This window comes from Ananas comosus, unplaced genomic scaffold, assembly GCF_001540865.1.
Source record: "Ananas comosus cultivar F153 unplaced genomic scaffold, ASM154086v1, whole genome shotgun sequence".
Lineage (NCBI taxonomy): Eukaryota > Viridiplantae > Streptophyta > Magnoliopsida > Poales > Bromeliaceae > Ananas > Ananas comosus.
In genome coordinates, this window is record NW_017890553.1 from 17,527 (window position 1) to 40,093 (window position 22,567).

Here is a 22,567-nt window from a genome sequence, read left to right on the forward strand (position 1 = left end):
ATTCGAATTCTAATTAATTGGGTTTCGAATTAATTTAAAAACAAATCTTTATTTGTTTCAAGAATCGCAATTTTCGTAAAATTATTAAAAAGATCTAATACATCTCATGTATTAAATTTTAAAATTTAAAACTAATTTAATTGTGATTCACAATGCAACCGCATGACATAGTCGCATCCTAGCCGCGTCGCACGCAAAGACTGCACGCAAGCTGCTTGCCCGCATGGCGTGCGCACGGACATAGCCACCATGTGCATATTGTCCATGCACGTCGCCGCGTACCACATGCAATCAAAAAAGCCCATGCCATGATCTAATTAATTAGTACTACTATGGACATATTTCATGGCCATCATAATTAAGGAGACCACGTGTAAGGCATTAAAGCTTAATGTGTGCATGTATGTCATCAACATGACGAATTCATGCAAGCGCTTCTTGCACGTCGCATCCATCTCGGCCGCATGCCGAGTGCCATAGCCGCGTGAATAGTACATCATGCGTCGGTTTTAATTAATGTTCCGAAACAATCAAAATTGTTGAAAAATAATCCTCATTATCTTGATTTTGATCGTTTCGAAAAAAAAACCAATTAACATCGAAAAAGAGATTAGATCTAAAACAAACGATGAGGGTGGCTCTGATACCACAGTAAGAAAATCATGTGTACGCAGCGGAAGAAAATAACACAATTAAAAATTTTCTTGAAAACCAAAGATCACCTCGTGTTTCGTTTTAGATCATTAATAATAGATCTAATTGATCTAATCAAATAGGATCTATATTATTTTTTTTTACCTCGCGCGGGTCGAGATCACCGCGAAGTCGACAATCGTTGGTAAAATTTGTTCGTCCTCGGTTAGCCGCGCACGCGCCCGGCCTCTACTCGCGTCCACACGAAATCACGCCCTTGATCGAATTAGACGACCGCTTCAATCCGTGATCCGATCACGAATTAACCCTTGCGTCGACTTGAGGAAGATGAATCAATCTTCTAGATGTGCTAGCAACTTTTGAAGATCGAAACCGATGGATTTATTGTGGAGGACTTAAGGAAGAAAAAGGATTGACGGCTAGGGTTTTCTTTTTCTTTTTGCTAAATTTTCTCGTTTTTTTTAATATGTCATATGACATATATTTATAATGAGAAAACCCTAACGTAATCCTAATCGAAATCCTATTCCGATTAGATTATCCATTAACCCACAAGTTGGTTATGATATTAACCGAATTCCGAATCCTAATTCTAATTCGATTCGTGTGTAACATTTACACATAAGTCCTCATATTATTTACTAACGATTAGTAAATACACCATGCAACTTTTACACATAAATACCTCTAATTTACAACAATTGCAAATTAGTCCTTTTACTAATAAATTAGTAAACTTTAGTATTTAACTATATTATAATTGTAATTAATCCATCCGATAAACTTCTTTTATCGTTTCCTAAATATCGATCATGCGCGATTTCTTATGTGTGTGACCTAATAGGTTCAATTCTGTCTGGTAGTGAGATATGATGCGATCTCCATCTACATCATCATCGAAACTCCTTTCGATGGCTCAAACTCTTTTGACTCTACCCTAATAGAATAATTAATTGTTAATAATTATTTCTATTGGTTCCCACAATCCACCAGTGACGCCTAGCAGCATGTAGTGGCAATCCAGTCAGAAGTGAATATCGGACTGAACCTCTAGGTGCAGTTACCGTACAATACAATCCTTCTATCGCATAGTTCCAACTGAGTGGAGGTCATGGAATATTCGTCAAACCCCATCACCCGTCATATGACAAATTTGATCAGACAGAAGCTCTTATGGTTACTCTTGGAAACATCTTTCCATACACCATATTACCCCGGCCGAGGATTTCTGAGCTTTGCCTTACAAATAGCATAGAACTAATTATCTCTCTACCGAGAGCGATAGATCCCCTATAAACACACACCCATTCCTGATATGAACCGACTGCAGCCAACATATACTACTAAGACCCATGGCTAGGATCAGAGTTTGTTGCATAGTCAAACTACAGTAGCCTCATATTGAATGACCGTGGTGTCGCAGGTCTAAGGATCAGTTGTACCACTGCAACATCGAACCAGTTACTGACGAATGAGTAGATATCCATGTAATTCTTCGTAGTTGGTCACACTCAGTACCCTTGTTCTCCAACAACTACCTGCATGTTCGCTCCAGTGTCCCCACACTGATGACTCGAGATTCGTCATCTCAAAAGGGAAGCGGCACACACATCAATCTTACCGGATCAATCATCGTCCTCATGATGATCCTCCGATTGAGAGCATTAATGAATTAATCACCAACAATATGTATCTCAAATTCTCAACTCTTGAGAATACAGATTATCATCTTATTAATTCAAATGACGATTCTTGGACACATTTAACATGAATGGAATAAAAAGCCCAATTATATAAATAATAAAGATTAAGTACAAATATATGTCCCATAGAAAATAAAATGCGTCAGCCTGATAGGCTTCTAGGGCATACAACTAACAGCGCCACCAATTCTTGCAGCCTTCCAATTTGATCCTCTTGGCGCTACATCACACCAACCATCGCAGTGACTTGTACTCATAACTCCCGCACCTCGTCAGATCCGGAAAGCTCGGGCACCTCAGGAGGTGTTCCCGGAGCGGATCTTGTCACAAGGCGTCTCTTTCGTNGGACGATTCATGGACACATTTAACATGAATGGAATAAAAGGCCCAATTATATAAAGATTAAGTACAAAAATATGTCCCATAGAAAATAAAATGCGCCAGCCTGATAGGCTTCTAGGGCATACAACTAACAAAAGAGATAAAAGAAAAGTGTAGAAGGCATGATCTTCTTGAAAGAAGAAGTGCTCTTGGGGTAAAGGTTTGGTGCTTACCTGTAAAATTATCATTTAGTGGAGATCCACCGATCTCTTGTGTTGAGAAGTTGGCGGGGACAAAAGCAAAGTATCGAATCTTGAAACAAATTGATCGTGTGCTTCTTTGAGTTTAATTTTCTTCAACTTTTCTCATATTTATTATGGTTTGTCGATTTATTTTTATCGCAATTTTATTTTAAAAACCTAATTCTTCCCCTCCTTTTAGGTTGCCGACTCTTAGTCCTCTTGCTCGTGGACGAGGTAGGGGAGGAGCACGACGCCAACAAAGAGGTTGTGGAGAAAAAGGAGAGAGAGGATAGAAGAGACAGAGAGTAAGTAGAGATAAAATAGAGATATTTTGGTCAGTTGTTAAAAAATTCGTTCTGACCCTGTAAAAACAAAAAAAAATAACCCACTTTCGAAAAATTCTAATAATATTTTATATAAATAATTTAGATTATTATACTACAAAGAAATTTTTATTTCCGTTTCTTTCGTGTTCTTGCCTTAACTTTTTTGTTAAGTTTTTGTATACAAATCGGGTCGTATCTCGTGCTTCATCGGTGTCCGTATAATCAAGATTTTATTATATTAAAATTGTATGTTTGTTAAGAATATCTTTGGTTCCTATAAGACTAACCAAATTCGTATGTTTGATTTCTTATATATAAAAAAATAATTTTGTAAAATAATTTACAAATTTCTTGAAAAAGTTGGGGTTTTGTTTTCTACTTTTTAAGAGCAGAAAACAAAAAGTTGGATAGCAAATAGATCTAGCAAACCGGCAGATTGGATAAATCCTGGGTGAATTATTATAAATACGGATGATATGGACTACAATAAAATTTACCTATAAATTTTTGGATAGCCTACATCCTTACCTGCCCGTCAGCAAGCGGGTGGGTATGCACATTATTTGCAAGATTTTTTTTTTTTTTTTGCTTCTATACTTTTCAAATGCAAAATACATATATATAATTTTTAAAAGATCACAATATAACTTGTTATTTAAAATATCATAATATACAATAAATAATATAAAGTCTATAATAACATAAATTACATATGAAAATATTTTATATATAAGCCAGGCTGCCGAAGAATGGTAGACTAGTGTGGCAGAAAAGGCGGCGTGGTAGGAGAGGCGGCCATGGCGAAAAAAAATAGACACGAGGAGCAATTAGGCTTAGAATTTTTAGAAATGAATGGACAAAAAAAATATTTTTTTAATTGAACAAATATTTGTGGTTATTCGTGGGCACTCATGAATTGCTCAAAATATTCATAATTTAATGAATATTTATTAATTTTATGTTTATTTATAAATTTATGAATAACTTACGAATATGAATAGAGGTTATCAGATCAGTAGGGCTGGGCAAATGCAGCGAAGCCGGCTCCGCGTTCGACTCGCTTCGACTCGATTTGGCTCGCTCGAGCTCGACTCGAAATTAATAGCCGAGCTGAACAAAAAAAAGCTCGAAATTATTTCAAGCCGAGCTTCAGTATTACTCGGCTCGTTCGAATTAGGCTCGAAATCTCGAAAAGCTCGAAATATATATAATTATATATATATATATATATTATATATATTATATATATATATATATATATATATAGGCTGAGTATAATCTGAGTTTAGTTTTAAAATTGGGCCATGTTGTTGGCCATAAAACAACCAATAACAAATAAAATAGCAAAATTTTACTAAATTTATATATTTTTCCTTCTTTTTTTTTTCTCTTACAGAGCTCTAATTTTCAATATGTTTCTCTCTTTCTTTTTTTCGTCTTCGTAAGTGGCCAAGCCTGAAGCCTCTAAGTTATCAAGTAACAATCATATGCCGTCGTTGCTTACCTTGCTATTAATTGCATGCTTGAGAAAATATACAGAATATTTTTAAAGTATAAAATATCTTATTCATATAAATTTTAATTGTTAGTATAATAATTGGATGTTTAATCCAATATTATCTATATAATTTTTATTTTTAATGCATAAATAAAATGAATAATATAGAGATTGAAAGCGGAAAAAAAGACATATTAGGCTGAAAAAATTAGTATTCAACTCATAAATTATTTTTCATATATAATACTTATATTCATATAATTATTTTGTACTTGACTATTAGACATATTTTTGTATCAAATTATAGAATGTTCTATACAAATTAAACTATTATCGTATAATATTGAGAATTTCAAGCGGCTCTTTAGGGTCGAGCTCGCTCGACTGAAATTAGCTCGCTGAGTCGGCTCGAATTATTTCAATCCAAGCTTGAGCTTAAATTATAGGCTCTGAAATTAATTTCAAGTCGAATTTGAGCCGAGGTAAGCTCGCTCGAGCTCGGCTCGTTTCCACCCCTAATCAGATCTAATGACAAAATTGCCGCGCGAGGTCCACTAGCTCACACGGGATCTCTCGGATCGGGTGGGAAACGTGCCACTCGGTTTCTTTTGGCTTATTAAAGAAACCGAGTGACATCTTTTACATGTATATTTATAGTAATATTTTATTTTGTGTATAAATATATTATTATTATATAGAATAATATCTAAAATATTTTTTAAAATTTTAAAAATATTTAATATATTTCTTGGGAATTAAAATATTTTTGTTGATTTTTAAAATTCCATCAAATACACCCCTAATCCTGGAGTTCACTGATGGAATTTGAAATTTAGAAGGTTATTTTTGGAAGTAAATTTAAAAACTTTGAATAGTAGTGAAGAGTATATAAGCAAAAGCCTCTGTTATATAATACAAGGTAAGGACTCAATTTTTAATATAAAAATTGAAAAATGCTTTCTGTACATTCAAAAAAAGATAATTTATATCTCTTATCCTAAGATTTAGAAATTTTTTTAGATTTTTAGAATAATTTTGTTTCCCCTCACAAGATAAAGGACTCGATATGATTAGATCTTTGAAAATTAAAAATGCATCGAAAAAAAAAGTTAATTTACATCTGCTCATTCTAAAATTTATAAAGTGTAACTTTCATAAAGTTTTTATATAAAGTTTAACTTTCAAATATCTAATCCCTCACACTTACACTCACCAATTTCATACAAGGAGCATTTCGAATTTGCATTCAAAAATATATATTGTTATAAAGTTTAACTTTAATATATTATTTTTATAAAAATTCTGATATTTTCAAATATATTTCTGCTGTTAGAATCCGTTAGAAAAAAAATAATTAATCATAAGTAAAATACTTAACTCTACTTAGTTAATTAGGTCGATTGACTTTTTTACCCCTCTTTAATTAATAGTTAGAATTTTTGGAGAGACATATTTGTGATTGTAAAAATATCATTTCACTTATAAAATAAATACTGTTTTAGCGGTAACAAACTAGTGAGACATATTTAAAAATATTAGAACTTTACAGAGACAACGTATGAAAGTTGAATTTTATAAGAATATATTTACAATTCACTATACTTGCAGGAATTTATATGAAATTAATTCTATTTTTTATATAACATGTGAGAACAATTTAATCATTTCGTTTTTTTTTTTTAACTTCGTGACTCTACAGAAATAGTTCTGAAATAATAAAAGTATAAAATATAGATTTTTTAAAAGAAATGTAGGAGGAAAAAATAATAGTAATAGTTGCGAGAATTATCTATACTATATATAAAAGCACGTATATTCAAATTTGGGACTGTCGACAGACCCATTTTTCGGCGGGAAAATTAGCGCCCATTTTTCTCTTTCCGTACAAAAATTTTTTTAAATATAAGAATAAAAATAGAAACCCTAATGCATACGTATGTTCTCTATAACCGATTACTTATATTTTTCTATTTTATTTTAAAATATCTTTTTTAGGTATTATCTATTTAATTTTAAAAGTAAGTTTTCTATAACAGATTACGGGTGTGAAAATCCTATAAAAGATATTTTTCAATTTATTTGTAAAATATCTTTTTTTAGATATTTTTGGTATGAAAATCCTATAAAAGATAACAGATTTTATTTTTTCTTTTTTATATTAATTTTCGAATTTCATACTTTTTTTTTTAAGGATAACAGATTTTTATTTTCTATTTAATTTTCAAATATATTATTAGCATTAATTTCTGCTCAAATAACTCATAATATTATAAAAAATATTTATAAATTTTTAAGTATTGTTTTAAATAATATAAACATAATTGTTCCGTGCGTTGCAAGTACATCAATAGTATAAATATGTACAAATAATCCGCGTGGCCACGGGCCACGGCTTGGAGTCGGTCTGACTCGTCGACGGCGCGATCCAGACGTGCCGTCACGTTGTGATCGTATCCTAATGCCACGACCGGACCCTCGTTACCGACTCCTCTGCGCCGCGTATCGAATCCATCGTGCACTCGGTAAAGATCTGACGCCGTGAAGTGAATCCATTATGTACTTCGCAGGCCCTCTGCGACGTTGGGTGGAATCCGGTCTAGTGGAAGAAACTGCGCGTAATAATCAGAAGGGGCTTATGAATATACGCTGGCAGCGGGATGACCCACTGGGGTTACAGACGAGGATCTCGGCGTCGATCAGATTTCCGCCGGTGTGGTCACCGTCCTATCATCTCCCTCCGTACAGATCCACGGGAGCAATGTCCAGTTCATCCTTAGGAAGCGCATCGATGGCAGTGGGGTGTGAATAACGGATTCCTACACCCAAGGGTAACACTTGCTGGACCGTTAACATTTTATCGGATCCGATTTAATATTAGGACTGATATAATAGTGATGTAGATTAAAAATAAAAAATCAAATTTTTATCGGATATGATTTTTCTGTGTCCGATCCGAACCCAAATTAACTTTAAATTGATATAAATAAATCATATTTAGTATTTGTTTGTGAATTATTACTTTGAAAATTTAGATTTTAATATAATATATTTTGAAAAAATATTGTTTATTTGAATATATTAGTTATTATTTAAATATCTTTTGAATAAATATATATTTTGAAAGAAAAAAAGTGGCCCACGGAGGGGCCCAAACCCAGTGAGCGTTTTTTGGGTTCATAATAATTTTCTTGACTTATTAAAAAATAAATTTTTTCTATTGCGATTAATTTTATATTTGATGTTTTAAGAAAAAATAAAAATTGATTTATTAGATAAAATTTTAATTTTGTTATATTGGCTATTAAAAAATATAATTAATTCATGCCATAAAATTTTAACTTGATATAAGCAAAAAGAAAAAAAAAAAGAAAGGAAGATGTTGAGAAAAAAAAAAGAAGAAGAGAGAGAGAGAGAGAGAGAGAGAGAGAAGAAAAACAAAAAAAAAAAGGGCCCCACAGTAAGCGCTCCAAACCCGGGAGGCTTCCTTTGGTTCCCAAATAATAAGTACTAGTTAAGGGCTTCGCACGATACGGCGGGAAGACAATATAATAGTAAATTATTATAACTATTAATGTTTTTTTTTTCTATTATGTATTAATTTTTTTAAATATTATTTATCGCAGATCTTCCGTGGGATGCGAAGAGCAGTTCGAACCTGCAAGAGTTCCCGACTAATAAGTTCGATGCAGCGGAAAAATAATACAATAGTAAATTATTATAACTATTAATATCACTTTAAATTAAAATTTTAATTTTGAATGCAAATTCAAATATCAAAATCAAAATAAAAAAATAAAGTTTGAAATCAAAATTTACAAAATTTAGTTTGAAATAAAAATTTAAAAATATAAGTTTGAAATCAAAATTTAGATTCAATTTAAAATTTGAATTCAAATTATAATTCTAAATTCTAATTACTAATTAGTTCAAAATTTTAATTTAAGATTAATTCTGGATTTAAATTTAAAATTTTGAATTTTTATATTTGGGGACTAAAGTGAAAATCTTACAAATTTTAGAGACCAAAATTGGTATGCAAAAAAAAACTAAAGTACTATTTTTGATACCTAAATCTCAAAAAAAAAATTGAAATTAAAGCACTATTTTTATTGACTCCCAAAATAAATTATTATATATTTATAAATAAAATATTATATAACAACATATTTATATAATATGAATTAGGCTGGAATACTATTATAATGTAAAACCGCTCTTTGCTATCAAAATTTTTTAGCCTGGATAAAAATTGTAAGTCCACGATTATATTAGTCGGTATAGTTAGGTCCTCATTAGGGTTACGTGTCCCCACTCGTTATAAGTATAGTAACAAAATCCCATTATTCCTACTATTAGTAGAGCAAAATTCCATTGTTGCTACCATTTTTTAGCCTTTTGATCAACTCTTTTTCATATTTCTAACTAATTGGATTAAATACTATAACCCAGTGGGGACATCAACCCTAGGACCACTCACTCTAGCCGACTAATATCATATATATATATATAAGTTACTGGCTACTATTATAGCAAAATCCCATTATTGCTACTAGTCTTTTAGCCATTGATCAACTCTTTTCATTATTTCTAACATTGATTAAAAACATAACTTCAGGGGACACACCAACCCTAGGGGAACCAACTCAACTCTAACGAACTAATATATCCTGACCCCACAATTTTCATCCAAGGGTTAAAAAACTCTGATACGCAAAACAGTACGTTTAACTATTAATAGTATTCCAGCCTAATTCTATATATATATATATAATATATAAATATATAATATATATTAATATATATAAATTACCACACCATATATATATATTATATAGGCCTAGGTAACTATGGCTATTAATAAGCAAACACCAGTCTACCAACTTTCGCCGTAATCTACTCTTTTGATCATATTTCACCGTAGATCATACTATTCAACCAACCCCACCAACCTGACTAGAGGTCCACGATCTCCTAACCGCACATCTCTTAATCCAAATCACAAAAACTATACATCCAATTTACTTGGTGCATTATAGGCATAGTAGCCTTAGTTAAATATGATATATATATATTAATATATATATATATAATATATTACCCGCCCGCAGATTACTAACCCGCCCGTTGCCAAGTCTTACATGTACTGTACAGAAATTTATATTTTTATTTCAACTTTCTATACATTGAATGTATAAATATAATGACATTTTTAATAGTTTATTATGAGTATTTATAAGTGTTTATTCTTTTTTTGATATTGAATTCTATTTATTCTTCATACTGTAATACGCTAACTCATATTACCACTTACCTTCCCACACTCTATTTCTCACATCTTCTCTGTCTTCACACATTATTTACCTGTTTGCGATATACATAAACATTCGTCAACCTTTTCGCACATCATCATCGTCGTTCCGGCTGGCTACGTCGTCGCTTAATTATGTCACTTCCAACCTATTGTCCATATACAATAATGAGGAAGATAAAATTTTTCTTAGGTAAGATAAATTTACGCGTTAACCATTTTTTTGTTGATGATAAATAATAATGACATTTCAGTTTATGTTCAAATTATTATTTAATGCTTTTTATGAATTAAATTTTATTGTTTATATGTTCTAATCTTGTAAATCAAGAGAGAGCTCTCTCTTCCCTCTAACCGGTGTCACGAGTAAGCCCAACCTCGTACAAGCGTGTGCAAGATGGCAATGAGCCCACGCCATTTTTTGGTGGCCCCACTGCCCCGTGGGACAAGCAGCTCTTTTTAGTTCCCATTCTTAAGTATCGTTTGGTTCGGAATAAAAAAAAAGTTGCTATTCCAGGGATAGTTATAAATTAAAGGTATAATCGAGATTAGATCAATTTTGCGTTTGGATAAAACCTGGGTTATTCCTGAATAAAAAAAATAGTGTTTGTTAGGGTAAATGAATAATAAAGATAATGCGGTTTTTAGTAAATAAAAAATAAAATGATATATCCACTTATTATATTTAATTGAAATTTTTAAATTTTAAATTTATATATCTAAATTTAAAATTTAACTTTGAAAATAATTAAAATCTCAAAAATATTTAAATTACAAATTTAATTAAATTTCAAACTTTAAATTTAAATCATATTTAAATTAAAAGAAATATGAAAATACAAATTTAATTTCAAAAATTTAAAATATCAAAATTAAATTAAAATTTAAAAATTTAAAATTTAAATTTTAAACTTTAATTTTGAAGATATTAAATTATATAATTTTAAAAATTTAAATTTTTTTAATTTTTAAAATTTAAATAAGAATAGTTGGAACAATTATAAAATATTATTATAACAAATTTATATAATTTTAAAATTCTACTTAAACTTAAATTTAATAAAAAGAATTTATTATAATATTTAAATATAATTTATTATAAATTTTATTATAATATTTAAATATAAATAATATGTATTAATATAGTACAATTAATAATTTTATAATAAAAATAATGTATTAAAATATATAACATATTATATTTATATAATTTAGTTTAATTCAATTTATAAGTTTAATTAAGTTTGAAATTAAGCATTGGAATAGCACTATTCCACCAAAATGGTGGAATAGCAAATCCCTTGCTATTCCGGGATAACCAAGAATTGCAAGGTTTGACCGGGATAAAATACCCCGGCCAAATTTCATCCCGTTTGGCGGAATAGCGGGGATAAGCTTATCCCGCGATCCAAACGGGGCCTAAGATTATAAATATAAATGTTATTATTATATATAGTTTATTTATGGGATAATTTTCTATATACCCCTCATGCATCTGAAAATATCCGATCTATCCCTATTCTTTTTTTTCTTTCTAAAATGTCCCTCATATGTTCCACCGTTATTCAAAAATACCCTCGCAGTTATCCCATGTTAGCTTAACTCGAGTTAAACATGGGTTAAATGTATACTAGAGTTAAAACCTATATAAAATACCTATTTTACTCCTATCTTATTATGCTAATCCCTTAAGTTATTCTCTTTCTCTCCTAACTTGATCGCCGGCTCCTCCGCCTCCACCTTGCCGGCTCCGCCGTCTCCACCTCGCCTCATCTCCGCCCATACCACCACCACTTCCCACACCTCCACCTCCAACACCACCCCTTTCGTCGCTCTGGTCGTTCTCCTCCTCCGCCGCTTTCGTCGTCAAGAGGGTCGCAGCGACGATCCCGTCTTACCCGAGGGAGCAAGAGGACCGCCACCTCCTCTGCAGCTCCAGCGGGAACTCACTACCGGGGCCGGGGCCGGGGCCGAGCCCGAGCCCGAAAGTCCACTTTCGAGCCATCCCGGACGGGCTCACCGACGACCGGGTTGGCTCGGCCGCGCAGTTGCTGGAGCTCGACGCGTCCCTGCGCGCCAGATCGAGCCACGCGGTTGCTGGAGATTGACGCGTCCAGTTTGGCCTCGTGGACCGGATGAGAGGGAGGTCCACGGCTGTTCAGTTTAACGACTTGAGGGTCAATTCATTTGAATTCAGTTTAACAATTTGACGGTCAGATGTTCGGTTTAATAACTTGAGAGTCGAGTCGAATTTGAACTCAGTTTATCAATTTGATGGTCAGTTGTTCAGTTTAACGACTTTGCGGTCATATTGAATTTGAACTTGATTTGCTTAGTTTAACGATTTGACGGTCAAATATTCAGTTTAACAACTTGACGGTCAAATTGAATTTAAACTCAGTTTAACGCCTTGGCGGTCAGTTGTTCAGCTTAACGACTTGAGGGTCAAATGTTCATTTTAACTACTTGAGAGTCAATTTGAATTTGAATTCAATTTAACGACTTGACGGTCAAATATTCAGTTTAACAACTTAATGGTCAATTGTTCAGTTTAACGACTGGACGGTCATATTTGAATTTGAATTTGATTCGTTCAGTTTAACGACTTGACGGCTACTTTGAATTTGAAGCCCATGAAATTGGTTCATGGAATTAGCTCATGATAAGGAAGCCCATTTAAAAAAGCCTATGAAATTAATTCATGATAGAGGCCCATTAGAAAATCTCATGAAATTAATTCATGATAGCTGGCCCATTTGGAAAGCCCATGAAATTAATTCATGAATTTGGTTTGGGTTGGAAGCATTTGGATGATATAGGTTTGATAGTTTTCGGCTTTATGCTCTTGGGCTTTGGTGGTTTTATTTATGACATAAATTGGGTTGAGTTTTATTTGTGGACTTTGGATTTTGGATTTTATATGTGGACTTTGGGTCATGAGTTTCATTTGTGGGTTTTGGGTGGGCTTTATTTGTGCACTTTAGATTTTTGAGTTTTATTTGCATGTGGGTTTTGGGTTTTATTTGTAGATTTTGGGTTTTGATTTTTATTTGTGGACTTTGGGCCTCGTGGGTTTTATTTGTGGACTTTGGGCCTCATGGGTTTTATTTGCGGACTTTGGAATTTGAATTTTGGGCCAAATTTTTATGTGGGCTAGATTAGGAGATTTGTTTGCATGTGGACTGCATATACATGTGGGCTGGATTTAGGGCCATTTTGAGTAGACTCAGTTGTATTATATACGGGCTGGATTTGGTACCTGCAAGTAAACTGGGCTGCATCTTCATACGGGCTGGATTCAGGGCCCGCAAATAGAGTGGACTGAATCTACAAACGGGCTAGATTCAGGACCCGTGAATAACTTGACTGCATCTTCATACGGGCTGGATTCAAGGCCTGCGATTAAACTTGGCCTACACCATCATATGGGCTGGATTCAGGTTTGGTTCATTGATGGACTGCACATGATATTTTTATTTAGTGAACCCATAAACAAATTGTAGATTTGGGCTTTTTTCACTTCCAATCCATTCTATCATTTCTTCTTCTTTTTTTTTCTTCTTTCTTTCTTTTTTTCCTTCTTTTTTTTTGAAACTTTCTTTCTTTCTTTCTTTCTTTTTTTCCTTCTTTTTTTTTGAAAATTTCTTTCTTTCTTTCTTTCTTTTTTTCTTTTCTTTTCTTTTTTCGCTTTTAATTTTCTTTTATTTATCTATTTATTTTATTTTGTTTTATTTTTTTGTCTGAGTACAAGGATTTGATCATATCAAGTCTATCACGAAGATGGCGATTTGATCAATTATGTGCCTATCACGAAGATGGCGAGTTGATTAAGTTGAATCGCACCTATCACGAAGATATCGCATGATTCGACAATGCCTATCACGAAGATGGCAAATCAAAATATATCCGTCATTCTTTTTTTTTATTATTATTTTTTGTCTAAATATGTGGGTTTGATCGTGTCGAACCTATCATGAAGATGGCCGTTCGATCAACTCTTTGACCATGTCCAGCCTATCACGAATATTATCCCTCGGTATAGGAATTGGCCATGCATACGCAGGTTTGATCGTGTCGAGCCTATCACGAAGATGCCTGCTCAATCAACCCTTTGACCGTGTTGAGCGTATCACAAAAATGACTGCTTAGTATAGGGATTAGCGATACATATGCACGGTGAAAGTGACGATTTAATGTCGAATTTGATTGGTTCGAGTCTATCACGAAGATAGTCGTGTTGATCAAACCGACAAAAAAATCGCACTTACACCATTTGTATGTATGCGATATCCTTTGTTGCCATGGGAGTCGCGATCGTCGTTGTCGTTGTCGTTGGATGAAAGGGCCAAAACTCTGTCCTTCTTTTTTTTCTTTTTTTTCTTTTTTGATTGTACGGACGAGGAGAGGGAAGAAATGGGGGCGGAACAGCCCCACCTCGTGCATGCACCTACTTCTTCTTCTTCTTCTTTTTTTTTTGTTCTTTTTTTTCTTTTTTTTTTTATTCTCTCCTTATAAAAAGGTCAACAACTTCCCCTCTTTTTGAAAATTATTCGATTTTTTTTTAAAAAAAAAGGTAACTTGATAAATTATTGAATTCTTTTTCTCTTTTTTTTTAAAAATCTTTCCTTTTTATTTCTTTCCTTCTATATTCTCAAGTTTGAATTTTGAATTTTATTTTTAATCTCAAACAATGTGGCCTAACTTGACTCATGTAATCCAAAATAAGCCACTTGACTCAAACTTAACTCAAAAGAATAATAAAAACTAATTTAAAATTATATCAGATCGATTCACACAAATACATTTATTAAGTCTAGCACAATCGAAAGAAATAAAATAAGTTTAGCACTAATTTTTAACACGGGTAGCCGAACATAGCCCAGTAAAAGTCCTGAGAGCGTATTCTCTATCATGTCTAATGCGAGAAACACTTCTTATATATATATCATCTAGATTCTATACTCATCACAACTTCTTGCTCTAAGCTATGGTAAATTGTGGCATCTCCCAGATCATGATCATAGTCGAACGATGCAATGGGTTTATGGTGTTCCAAACAGTTTTGCTTCAGCTTTCTCAATCTACCAAGCTCTTCTGCTACATCTTTCATTGAAGGCCTTTCTTCTCTTTTGATGCTTAAGCAAGTTCTCGCAAGCGCAGCAACTGCTTTAATTAGCTCAATTTCCTCATCATCTTTAATCTGATCATCAAGAAGTTCGTAAAGACCATTCACCTTCATAGCAACTAGGAATTTCGACGAAAGGCTCCTCGCTTCTTCGGACCCTTCCAAAGAAACTGCATTTTTACCCGTGAGTAGCTCTAGTAGAACTACACCGAAGCTATAAACATCACTCTTATCCGTCAATTCGTATGTTTGCATGTATTCTGGGTCTAAATAACCTAAAGTCCCTTGCACCAAAGTGACATATTGGACCTCATTCATTGGAGCTGACCTCGACGCTCCGAAATCAGCCACCTTCGCCATGTGACGATCGTCCAGAAGAATGTTGGACGACTTGACATCTCCATGAATTATCGGAGGTGATGCTGATGAGTGCAAGTACGCAAGTGCTTCTGCAGACTCCGCCGCTATTCGCAGACGAGTTTCGAAGATGACATGGACTCTCGGGCTCTTGCCATGCAGTAACTGGAACAAGTTCCCCTTCGAAACGAATTCATACACCAACATAGGGACTTCTACTTCCAAACAGCATCCGAGTAGTTTAACGATATTTTTGTGGTTGATCTGGGCAAGAATTATCACCTCCTTTCCAAATTCCTCCTTTTGTTTTTCGTCAATAATCTTCGCTTTTTTTATGGCCACGACACGATAATCTTTTAGAACTCCCTTGTAGACCGTACCATTTCCGCCATGTCCGATGACGTTGCTCATGTCGAATTTGTTTGTTGCTTCTTCGAGCTCTTCTTTTGTGAATATCCTGAAAGCAAGTCCCCGTATCTTTTCAATTTCTGCTAACAACAACCTGCCTCCATACTGTTGAAAGTATTTTTCTTTAACATCCGTAAGTCTTTTTCTTTCACGGATAATGTATATGCATAAAGTGATAATCATAAGAGTGACTAAACTAGCGCTAACGCCTGCAAACAAATAAAGCCGAACGCAAACAAATAAAGCCGAACGAATATAGGTATGAGATGAATTCATAATGTAAATGATCTTTGCAGGAGCAAGTAGGTTTAGAACAAACCTATAGCCACATTCACACGCAGTGTAAGAATGGGATTGCATGTTCCATTTATGTAAGGATTTCCATTTGTACCTTTCGGGCAGTGACAAGTGAATCCTCCTTGCGTATTTTTGCAATGCCCAGAGCATGGATTTGTATCCTTATTTGCACACTCATCAATGTCTGAATATAAGGGCACACAATTTTTAAAAATATAATATAGTTAAAAATGAATATAATTGAAAATACAATAGTTATAAATATACATATTTATTTGATTAGATGTAGTAGAAAATACTTGCTATAAGTATACATAATTTGTCTGGTTATATACAGTTGAAAAATATATATTTTTTAAATTTTATCATGTTGTACATATAATTAATGGTAAGATTACATTCAATATAGGAAAGAAGAATATATTTTGGTCTAAAAGTGATTATGGAGGTAAGTTTATTTTTTATTTACAAATATTACTCTCTCCAACAGTTGCCCAAGGTCAATTTGTACAGGTTCCAGCTGCCGCAGTTTGGTCTTCTCATGAAATTACAACTACAATAGAGTTGCAACTAAATCCAACCAAACAGCTTCTAATTGTAACTTCAAAAAGTCTATTTGTGCAAAACTGTCATAATTCTAAATTAGAAATTTATTATTTAGTATTGAAGCAGAACAACATAAAAAATACCAAGCATTATCTTAGAAGTTAGAAGTTTGCCGATTCATCATCAGCATGCTGCATGCAAATAATTATTACCAGTAGCAGGAACGAGGAGATATGCAAGAAAACAAATTCCCATTTTTTTGAATGTTGTAATTTAGAAACTTTTCTGAGCATTACTTCATATATTTTATTCTTTAGATTTCTTGATATGCCCCACTTATACCCTCGATAATTGCACACCTATATAAGCCCAAAACCCTACAATAAAATGTTATCTCTACTGCTCTTCGGGCCTAACCTAGCTAGTTTGGAATTGCGATGTGGAAAAACACCCTTCTTGATACTTTAAAATACTCATATAATTAGAAAGTATTCAGTTCCCTCCATCAATTCATAGCAATAAAGGCGGATTTTATTTAAGACAGCTGGCTAAGAACTTGATGGTTAGAAGAGCTTGCTTTTTTTTCCTTCAGAAAAAAAAAAGAGAAAAACTCACAGTAATAATGGAGAAGAGTTTGAAATTATTTCAAATACTTCAATCTTTTAGGCTCCGTTTGGCATGAGGGATATTCCGGAACAAGGGGGAATATCTCCAAATTTATAACCAAACGACAGTGGAACCGGGGGAACGGGTTGTTCTGAAACAACCCGTTAAAAATTGTTCCTAAAAAAACTAAGAACAACTTTGTTCTTCTCTTTATTTTATTAGATAAATAAATATATAAATAAATATATTAATATAAATATCTTTATGATAATATATTTATACTTAAATCTTATTATATAATATAAATTAATTAAATTTGATATATTATTTATTTTATTAAGTTATTTCATTTGTATATTAATATTTAATTATTTTATTTTATATTAAGTATTATATATGTAAAATCATTTTTCATATATTATATATATTTTTTAATTTGTATTGAAATTTATACTATTATTAATTAAATTGTTAAATAAAATATTATATTATAAAGTACTATATAACATAATTTTATATAAAATATACTGATATAAATTAATTATTTTATTTTTTAAAATATATTTAACCATTGTTCTAAACTTTTAATCCAAATGTTACTAAGAACATCCTCTAGAATATCTCATAATGCATCAAAACACAAATTTACAGTTGTTCTAGCTTGTACTGGAATATTTCATGTTCTTGAGAACAACAAAAGTTATTTTCTAAAATTTAGTTCTCAAACCAAACGCAAAATTTATTCCATCTTACATAACCAAACGCTATTTTTCTTATTTCCAGAAATAATCCAATTTTCATCCAAACACAAAATTGATCTAATCCCCGCTTATACCTCAATTTATACATATCTCTGAAATACCCACTTTTTGCTTATTCTCGAACCACACGGTACCTTAAAGCGTGAAAACCTATCGTTTTGACAACACAGCTATAAATTAGGTGTTATCTATCCTCTAGCTGCGTGTGTACATGTGGTTTGTATATGTCAAATTGATTAAGAGAAATGATTTGAATACCCCACTTTTGAATATTACATTATATTGTTGATGGGTTGGCCTACGTATGTCGAAAAAGATAGAGTTTAGAGTTTAGCATATACTGATGGTGCTTGGAGTTTAATATAATAAGATAGAATTTAGAGTTTAGCACATAATAGAGTTTAACAATAATGTTTAGAATTTAATAATTAATGATTAAAGTATGATGGTAATATTACTATATTATCGATAATATTTTAAGGTACACTTGAGAGTACTTGTAAGAACACTTATATTCATTAATTTAGGCACTTTCTGTCTCACTAAAATCTCAGCCTTTATTATTCTACAACAAACGCTTGCAGTATATTTTTTATTTTATTAAAAATTTATGAGTTATCTATAAACTTTCGGATTAGTGAATAGTAAACTAAATTATTCACTAGTGTGCGAATGTGGATTGACAAGATGAAAAATTTAAATAGTATATTATTCAAATATTTATAAAAATTATTAGTTAATTAGAACTGAGCAGTAACACTTCTAAAAGCACCAAGGCTTTGATGCTTATAACTTTTAGCTTTTGGATCTACTATTTTGGTTATCAAATAAAAAATCAACAATAATGATTAATTATGAGATCCATTATTGTGCATGATCCAAAGACTGCGAAGATTGATCCAATAGCCAAAAAAGCTATAGCACCAATATATTGATACTTTTAATTAACTATTCATCTTTAAGTAATTATTATTTAATTTTTAATTCATGCATACCTAACAAGGAACAGGAGATATTTCTAACAAGTCATAGGAGTTGCTTCTAAATGTTCTGTCTATTTAGCTCGTTTTTGTTTTTACTTTCAGGCAGTGTGACTATTTTTTTTTTTTTTAAGAAAGAGATAGCACGCTACTCGCTTTATTCATTGGAAAGATGAATTTAGCTACAGGTGTAGGGCAACTAGGCCTCGGGAGCAAAAGAAAAACTATACTAGCCAAAAAAAAAAAAAAAAAAAAAAAGCCTAACTAAGTATGTAGAAAGTCCCACTCATTCACTAAAAGTCTGAGTCTGTGTACTGCTAAGTCGGGGTTTGGACTAATATTTCGGAAGACTGAGTCGTTTCTAGCCTTTCATATAATCCACCAGCGGCCTATAAGGACAGAAAGGCAGTTTCGCTTTTTTAGGTGGTCCCTTCTAACCATCCACCTATCTCATACGAAATTCACGTCGTCCCCCAAATCATAGGCCTGAGTATCGTCCTCCCCTGACACTATGATAAACTTAACGAATACGCACTGGGTGAACATTACGTATGAGGGTTTGTTTGGTATTACGTATGAGGGTTTATTTTTTAGGTGGTCCCTTACAACCCATTTTGTATTGTAATTTTACATGCTATTTTGTTTATCTAAAGTCGAAGCATAATTACTATGAGGGTTTGTTTGGTTCAAGGGTGGAATTGGAATGGATAATAGAATGAGAATGATTTGGAATGGTAATTGGAATGGCCCACTCTCTCAAGACGTTTGGTTTATTTGTAGATTGGGAATTGGAATGAGTTATTCACATTTTATTGTTTGGTTCGTATAAACTAAATAAATTATAGGATACTATAATACTAATTTTACTCTCAAATATAAATTTATATTATTGAAAATTTATGAAAAACATAATACTATTCTCTAATAAGTTTTTCAAAAAAAATATCAAATTTATTTTTAAAAACTTTTATTGATGTGGGTTAGGAATAGGTTTTTTTTTTTTTTTTTTGATGAGAAAGGGCTGAAGAGAAGGAGGGTGAGATGTTCACATGGGCTTCGAGAACTTAGTGGGCTTCCGGAATGAAATTTCAATCCGGACTAGAAGACCGGAATCAAGTTGAAGACTAATGGGTCATTCCCATTCCAGTCCAAAATAGAAATCTCAAACCGATTCATGCGAACCAAACAAAATTAACAGGATTTGATCAAACCGATTCCTATTCCATAACCAAAATGGATGAACCAAACAAGCCCTAAGTCTTATCTCTTTGGATAGTAATCAAAGAGAAATACTAATTCTGCGATACAAAAAGAATTATAGGAGTGCGATTTTTTTAATTCAAAAGTTGTAATCTTATCTCTAGAGTTTATACAACCTTTTTTAAAATTTAAAAATTAAAGTAAAAACGATATGGCCAGGTAGGATTACAAACCTTGAATTAAAAAATATTTTTATGAAAAAATAAAATTTTCCCCATAATTTTTTGTTTTTTAGAAAAAAAATAAAAAATTAATATTATCTTTTCATAAAACTTGCTGTTCCTTTTCGATCAAAAAACTTATGTTTAAAAATATTTTTCGGAAGAGCAAGCAACAAAAGGCCGGATGCCCAGCTAAGCATTTCTCGCCAGCCAATTTCATTGCTCTGATGTGAAAACCCAGAAAAGTCGTGCAGTAGTGCGGCAAAGAGAGAGAGAGAGAGAGAGAGAGAGAGAGAGAGAGAGAGAGAGAGAGAGAGAGAGAGAGGGAGAGAGGGAGATGCAAACCTCGGCACCCATGTGGTAGATAAGGATTGCCTTGATAGCCCTGTGAGCAATTGCATAGATAGCCGGGGCCGTTGCCGGAGTCGACGCACTCGCTGTTGTCGCTGACGCAGGCGTAGGAGGTCCGGTTTCGCCGGGCCTGCCGGCACGTCTTGTTTCTCACAGCCCAGTCGAGCACCAGCGGCAGCTTTCTGTCGCGCAGCGCACCTGTCGTGACGTAGGAGGTGCTGAACTCGAAGGCGGCTTCCTCCACCAGCATGGCGTAGCCGCACGGGCTGAACCAGTACGTGTCGGAGCTATTGAAGTTGTCCAAGAACTGCACGTCGTAGGAGCTTATCCCCTTCGGGATGGCGGTCTCGCAGCAGCCCGTGCCGGAGCACGAGCCGTTGGTCAAGCTCCCCACGTCCTCGCACACGGCGGTGCACCCGCTCCAGTATTGATGCGTCTTGTGGATCATTGTGGCGAAGGCCACCGTCTGGCAGCCGACGGTCGTGAACTTGTTGAGGGTGCTGGAGAACCGGTACGGCAACGCCGTCAGGTTGATAGGCCAGCTGTGGTTGTACGTCGCGTTGCTGCTTGCACCGTCGTGGCATAGCGCCGACACGCGGTTGAAGATGCGGGCTTGGCCCGACGATAAGGAAATGTTCAAGAACTCGACGTCGTTCAGGAAGGGCTTGTGTGTGCCGTTGCTCGAGGTGCAGTTGAGTGCGAAGCCGACGTTCATCGAGCAGTTGGGGCCGATGCCGAATGGATACGGGATCTCGACGTCGCCGCAGCGTTGCTGGCACCCGGGTAAGGCATTGCTTGGTGCTGAGGCAGATGCGAGCTGCAATGCCAGGAGCTGAATCAGAAGCAGCCCCCACAGAATGACAATTCCGTCGGTAACACAATTTTCTTTACACTCCATAGTTTTAGCTCTCTCTCTCTCTCTCTCTGGATTCAAATTGTTTTATGATTCCTGCTTGATATGGTGCGAGGGGGTCCTTCTTATAGGGCCAATTAATTATTAGGCCATCATGCACTACTACGGCTCATTCAACAACTTATTTTATTACTGATTGTTTCTACTACAAGTGGCAAAAAAATTGATAATTGATATTCGAGATCTCAAATTTGAATTCTAATTAATTCATATTTTCAGTTAAATTTATTTTTTTAAAAAAATAAACAAAGCGAATAGTATGCTATTTTTCTCTAAAAAAAAAACAACTTAATTATTTTATTTGTCCTTTTTATCTATTCTTTTTTTCTTTTTTTTTTTAAAGTAATTGGGAAGCAACCTTAGAAAATTACCGAGCTCTATAGACAGGTATAGTCTCCACATGGTTAATTTACAAAAGAGTATATTAGACTAGTGCTCTCCAACCTTTTTGTCAAAATTTAATTAGGCTTCTTTTTTCCTTTTATTTCATTTCTTTTTTTTTGTTGATGAGTTTTCAATCTCTATCTCTTTTTTTAATTGCCCTACTAGCTAACGTCTTATTCGCCTGTTAATTTTGACGCAGATTGTCAGGTGGAAAAAATCACGCTTAGAATGGACAGTGTATGATTAATTTAACATTACTATCAGGGACGAAAGCCAGAAATTAAAATTTAGGGGGCCAAAATTTAGATTTAATAGAAAAAAAATTCGACATCGAAGAGTAAAAAGAAAAAATTTGTCAGATTCACT

The 22,567-nt window shown here is 33.5% G+C and overlaps 1 protein-coding gene across 1 annotated transcript; it reads right to left on the minus strand.

The window, feature by feature from the left end:
* Positions 1 to 14,851: 14,851 nt before the first annotated feature.
* Positions 14,852 to 21,811, minus strand: LOC109703865 (wall-associated receptor kinase 2-like). Its single transcript, XM_020224590.1, has 3 exons — positions 20,899 to 21,811; positions 16,262 to 16,423; positions 14,852 to 16,151 (listed from the first exon to the last, which is right to left on the minus strand). The coding sequence occupies exons 1-3, from the start codon at positions 21,800 to 21,802 to the stop codon at positions 14,998 to 15,000; spliced, it is 2,220 nt and encodes a 739-aa protein (XP_020080179.1). The 5' UTR covers positions 21,803 to 21,811; the 3' UTR covers positions 14,852 to 14,997.
* Between the last annotated feature and the right edge of the window lie 756 nt (positions 21,812 to 22,567).

Bases quoted from the DNA above. Each gene is read 5' to 3' on its own strand.
- LOC109703865 (XM_020224590.1), bottom strand. From the start codon at position 21,802: ATGGAGTGTAAAGAAAATTGTGTTACCGACGGAATTGTCATTCTGTGG. The intron at 16,424-20,898 runs GTTTGCATCTCC...CCTTATATTCAG, and splicing joins TCTACCACATGGGTGCCGAG to ACATTGATGAGTGTGCAAAT. The intron at 16,152-16,261 runs GTTTGTTCTAAA...ATTTGTTTGCAG, and splicing joins GCGTGTGAATGTGGCTATAG to GCGTTAGCGCTAGTTTAGTC.